The sequence below is a fragment of the Protobothrops mucrosquamatus genome, unplaced genomic scaffold (assembly GCF_001527695.2).
Source record: "Protobothrops mucrosquamatus isolate PMUCROS unplaced genomic scaffold, P.Mucros_1.0 scaffold_216, whole genome shotgun sequence".
In the NCBI taxonomy this organism is placed as follows: domain Eukaryota; kingdom Metazoa; phylum Chordata; class Lepidosauria; order Squamata; family Viperidae; genus Protobothrops; species Protobothrops mucrosquamatus.
Window position 1 is genome coordinate 48,052 of NW_015386292.1, and position 6,000 is coordinate 54,051.

The following is a 6,000-nucleotide window of genomic DNA, read 5'->3' on the forward strand; positions in this document are numbered from 1 at the left end:
ATTATTATTATTATTATTATTATTATTATTATTATTATTATTATTATTATCATTATCATTATCATTATCATTATCATTATCATTATCATTATCATTATCATTATCATTATCATTATCATTATCATTATTACTACTATTATAATTTTGTATAACTGGTAGGGTATTTAGAAGGAGAAAAAGAAAGGCTGTTCTCAGTTTGATATTCCTCTGCTGAATTTAAGTATTCACTGAACGTGACTTGTCTTTGCTCAGAAAGGCTGTTGATCCCTTTTCAACAGGGGCTTTTCTTTCTTAAAGCCCCTTGATTATGCAGAGGACCTCACTCAAGAGAGTGAATTTGAAGCCATCCGAAAGGTGCGGTTGAACTTTTGCAAAACTTAACTTCTTTCAACTGGGGTGTTTAAAAGTTGCTAACGTTGTTGGCATCTAGTGGGGGCTCAATTTCTGCTCCTTCTTCCAACAGCATCGTCTGTTACAGGTTTGACTCTGGCTTTTTGTAAAAAGTGATGCTTTTAAAATAACTGAACATTTGGTGTGTAAAATTCACTGCCAAGTACATTTATGTATATAAATGCACGTCTAATATTGGCACTTGTTCCCATTGCCCCACCTAAAGGGCATTGCTTAATTTTCTGTTTGCTAGCAGCTTTGCTGTTATTGATAAAATTGTATGTGGGTTTTTTTTTTCTGCTGAGAAGGGTGAGAAACTGGTAAATGTCACACTTCTTTTTTTCTCAGTCACTTTCAGTCCTTTGCTACTTGGGAAGATGGAATTCTTGAAGAAAACAGTCCAAGCTCTTTATTTATCCTAAAGCCTGTATTTCTTTCTTCCAGCTTAGCACCCAAAGATTCTGTTGCATGTAACAAAACACAGCGTGCATGAGAGCTACTGCCTTTTTTTTAAAAAAAAAAATACAATGTCATAGGACCCTGTTTTTATGACAGCTTTTTCTCACATCATCTCTTTGGGGTCCGAACCTATAATATAACTCAGTTTACAATAAGTTCATTTAAAATGAATAAACACGTTTTCATTCTTTGCTGTTTTTAAGCCCTTCGAAGTACATTGCGTGGTTCCCGTTTTTACCGTAGGACTTCTAGCCATGGTTAATACAAGAACCCAGCACTGAGGGATCTCTGTCCTTCCCTTCCATTATTTCTTGTCTCTTCTTGCCGTTATTTCATGCAATATTGTACTTATACGGTTAGGCACAAATAATATTCTAGCCTTATGCTATGATTCTGAAGTGCATATCAGACAGAGCAAGCAAAGTTGAAATTGCCGGTAACCCTGGGGAGGAAAGAGATAAATAACCCAAACTAGATTTTGTTGTTTCTGTGAATGTTGTTATTTCTAGCCCAATCCCCCTCCCCACTCATACATGAGTACAATGTACAAAGTATATGAGTACAATGAAGAATAACAGAATAACAGAGTTGAAAAAGACCTCAGAGGTGTTCTAGTCCAACCCCCTGCTCAAGCAGGAGACCCTATACCATTCCAGACAAATGATTGTGCAATCTCTTCTTCAAAACCTTCAGTGTGGGAATACCCACAACTTCTGAAGGCACTTTGGAGAATAGGTTGACTCCCTCTTCTCTGATAGACCTCCCCAGCTATCATGTCCTTCTTTTCTGAACTTTTACACAATACAGAATGAGTTGGGAAGGGACCTTGGAGGTCCTCTAGTCCAACCTAATGCTCATGCAGGAGACCCTATACCGTTTCAGATAAACGGTTGCCCAATGTCTTCTTTAAAACCTCCAGTGAAGAAGCTTCTTGGATGAGAAGCGAGACGTCTTCAAAGAAAAAAACAAGAAAGTCCAGTTGCCTTGTGAAAAAGCATCTTTGGGACTCCAGTGTTGGAGCACCCACAACGTCTGGAGGCAAGTTGTTCCACTGATTAATTGTTCTCACTGTCAGGAAATTTCTCCTTAGTTCTAGGTTGCTTCTCTCCTTGATTAGCTTCCATCTATTTCTTCTTGTCCTGCCTTCAGGTGCTTTGGAGAATAGCTTGACCCCCTCTTTATAACCAATAAAGGTTATTGGCTATGTTCCGTGGTGCTGTTATCAACAGAAAGAGCAGATTTGAAGCCTTCTTAGATAAGCAGAATGTAAAGACACTGAGTCAGCCTCTAGATAGTAAGCTCACTCATGTTTGTATCAGATCCTGCATTGCTGCAGTAAAGTCCCTCTTACAATTTATACTGCTTTAGTAAGCACTATGTCATTTCAGAGGGTGTATAAGTTATAACTTGTGCTCTTCGGGACTTTTCTGCCTTTTTTTTAGTGAAAAGACATTGTCACTGTAGTTGTGCATGCCAATAAAAGATGCTTTGTTACCTCTATTTGCAAATACTCTGGCTCCTTAATTTGAGTACCTCAGATTTCGACGGGACATCATTTACATCCATTTACATCAGGTCCTTAATGACAAATTCGGATGATTTAAAACAATGCCTATTCCGTACTTTGCTCAAATTCTGCCATTTTGTGCAAAAGACATAAATCCCCACATTTTTTATATCCTCTGCTTCAGTGGGATTCTTGAAGAACACATATATCTCCCCCCCCCCCGCTCCTGTCCCAATTGCTATTTTAAAATGAGTTTTCTTCGTAGGCTAAACAGAACTTGTGACAGTAATTTCCTAAATAAATTATTCTTCTAATGCTGCAAGGGCAATGGGAACTAAGATTAAGTGCAGTTAAAAGCTGTGCTTTAATTTTCCTGGCTTGACAAGGGTGTGAAAATAGAAAAAGCTAAGATAACTTTCAACTATTCAAAGCTTTGAATTCATTCATCATATTAACTTTCAGCTGTGACCCAGAGAAGATCAGTTTTTGTTCCACTGCCTTTGTTCTCCTAGGTAAAGCAGTTTAATGGATCAAAAAACCTTTATACCCTTCAGTAAATATTATGTCTGCTAAAACTGAGCATTTTATATTAATTTTGGAGGGTATTTTTACACACATTTGTACCCCTAATAGCTCAGGAAGCTTACAAAAACAGCAGGACACCTTTAAAACAAATCTTTAAAGGTTATTAAAACCACACAATGTAAAAGAACTGGAATGTTGTAACAGCTAAAACAATAAATAAAGCCTGGGTTACATAAATAAGTCTTGATGTCTTCTTGAACTGTAATTTTAAACTAGACTTCTAAAAAATTAAAATAAGTACAGGTAGTCCTTGACTTAAAATAGTTCGTTTATTGACTGTTGGACGTTACAATGACGCTGAAAAAAGGGGCTTGCCGTCGTTTTTCACAGTTATGGTCTTCGCAGCATCCCCGTGGTCACGTGATCAAAATTCAGACGCTTGGCAACTGGTTCATATTTATGATGGTTGCAGCGTCCCAAGGTCATGTGATCCCCTTTTGCAACCTTCTGACAAGCAAACTCAATGGGGGAAGCCAGATTCACTTAACAACTGAGTTACTAATTTATCAACTGCAATGATTCACTGAAGAAGTCACTTAACAAATGTCTCACTTAACCCCAGAAGTGTTGGGTGCAATTGTGGTCATAGGTTGAGGACTATTTACCAAATATTTACCTCAAATATTTACCTCAAATATCAAATATTTACCTCAAATGCACCATTCTGTACAAAGTTTGGCATCCCAGAGATTCATTTTCACTTTTTCACTTCTTTTTTTAAAAAAACAAAAATAAAACCCTGGCTTAATGACTCATGCCTACATTATTTCAATTTAGAAACATCAGTTTTACTTAAATGTGTTTTTTTTCTCTCCCCATAGATGCTGGCTGAACAGGCGTCAGATTGATGGCTCCTTGAACCGAACGCCGAGTGGGTTCTATGACAGGGTCTGGCAAATTTTGGAGAGGACTCCCAACGGGCTAATAGTAGCTGGGAATTACTTGCCTCAGGTAAACCCACATCTATGGGATTCAGACCATGTTTTCCTTTGAAACATGGTTTCCAGGAGTTGTAATTTCACTTTCTTGAGGGAGTTATTTTAAGGGTAGGCTGGTTGGCCATCTGCCTCAGTGAGGAAGCTGAATTTGTGGCATGCAGTTGTCAGAATTGGGTGCAAAGCCTAACCAGCCATAAAAGTCTGTTAACTTTGATGTTGCCTAGTGCCACTCATGAAATTCACGTTAGATTCTTCATCTTCCTTCCTTCTCGCAGCAACCAACTTTGTCTGACATGACCATGTATGAAATGAACTTTTCTCTTCTGGTCGAGGACATGTTGAGAAGTATCGACCAGCCAGAATACAGGCAAATCATTGTGGAGGTTAGCATCATATGACGATAAATATGAATTAAATGCTTTTGTTTTTTTTAAAAAAAGAACAGGTAACTACTTGAGCAGTAAACAAATTTCAAGCAAATGTAAACTTTCTCAGCTCTCTATAGGAGGTCCAGCCTCTGTTCCACCAACATCTTTGCTAGGAAAAATATTAGCAGGTCTCCCGAAGCCAACATAAATACTCAAGACAATCTCTCTGTTTTTGTTAATCATCCTTAAGACCATCTTTGCTCCTGATCCATGCAGTTTTCTTGGCCACAGTTTTGGAAATCCCTTCCTTTGGGATATTTATTTCCCCCAACTTCCAGTTTAGGCTTGAGAAACATTGTTTGTGCTCAAGTCACCCAACTGGTTTCATGTCTAAGGAAAAACCAGAACTCAGGTCGTGTAGTTTCTTCATTTTATAGAAGTACACGTGAAGTGTTAATACCACTTTACAAGGCCTTGGTAAGGCCACACTTGGAATACTGCATCCAGTTTTGGTCACCACGATGTAAAAAAGATGTTGAGACTCTAGAAAGAGTACAGAGAAGAGCAACAAAGATGATTAGGGAACTGGAGGCTAAAACATATAAGGAACGGTTGCTGGAATTGGATATGTCTAGTTGAATGAAGAGAAGGACGAGGGGGGACATGATAGCAGTGTTCCAATATCTCAGGGGCTGCCACAAAGAAGAAGGAGTCAAGCTATTTTCCAAAGCGCCTGAAGGCAGGACAAGAAGCAACGGGTGGAAGCTAATCAAGGAGAAAAGCAACCCAGAACTAAGGAGAAACTTCCTGACATTTAGAACAATTAATCAGTGGAACTACCTGCCTCCAGAAGCAGTGAATGCTCCAACACTGGAAGTTTTTAAGAAGAAACTGGACAGCCACTTGTCCGAAATGGTATAGGGTTACCTGCCTGAGCAGGGAGTTGGACTTGATGACCTCCAGGGTCCCTTCCAACTTTATTATTATTATTATTATTATTATTATTATTATTATTATTATTATTATTATTATTATTATTATTATTATTATTATTATTATTATTATTATTAACCATTTAAACTAGGAGAATGAAGAGACAACAGAAGATGTAACCATGGAAAGAGAGAAGCCAATATGTTAGCTCCGTTGCCAGATTATTCCAACCAATAATAGCTCTATCATTCTGTCATAAGCACCTATGTTGGTTTCCATTTCAACTTAAGCTTACAGATGCTGGATGAGCGAGGAGGGGGGGTTTCTACAAAATTGATAGAGCCACATCCCAAAGGTGTTTTTTCAAAAGGCAGCACAACCTTGGATGGCTGAAAATCTCCATAGACGATAGAGCCACAGCATATTCTTAGAACTATCCACGATATCATATATTTATAACTGGCCGATCTGCAGTGCACCGGTGTCAGGAGAGGAATCCATCTGCATGAACCATTGTTCACAAGTCACCGATTCGCGTGGCTGGGATTCCTGAACAGAACGTTTGAACGAGCCTTCATGTGAGGGAGTTTTTTCATATGATCCTTCTTAGTTCAAAGACTAAAGTAAGCGGTGGTTGAACCTGAACAAGAAGTAAAACAGCTCCCTTTGTTTTGTGTCGCACATTGCCCCCTTGCATTCTTCCAAGGACATTTTCACGTTACATTTTTGTGAAAGTTGTATTTACTGCAGCCAGCCCTAGGATCTAAAATGTTTACCATCTGAATGGGCCAGCAAAACATAAGAGCTAGAAGTAGTATGC

General features: G+C 38.5%; 1 protein-coding gene across 1 annotated transcript in view; it reads left to right on the plus strand.

Annotated features, from left to right (window-relative positions):
• Positions 1–6,000, plus strand: part of LOC107298290 (phosphorylase b kinase regulatory subunit beta) — a gene marked incomplete at both ends in the record, with an annotated part of 55,184 nt that overhangs the window by 46,943 nt on the left and 2,241 nt on the right. The window contains 2 exons of the mRNA XM_015827667.1: positions 3,763–3,892; positions 4,155–4,262. Of these exons, the coding sequence (XP_015683153.1) occupies positions 3,763–3,892; positions 4,155–4,262 (238 nt within the window). The remainder of the gene's footprint in view (positions 1–3,762; positions 3,893–4,154; positions 4,263–6,000) is intronic.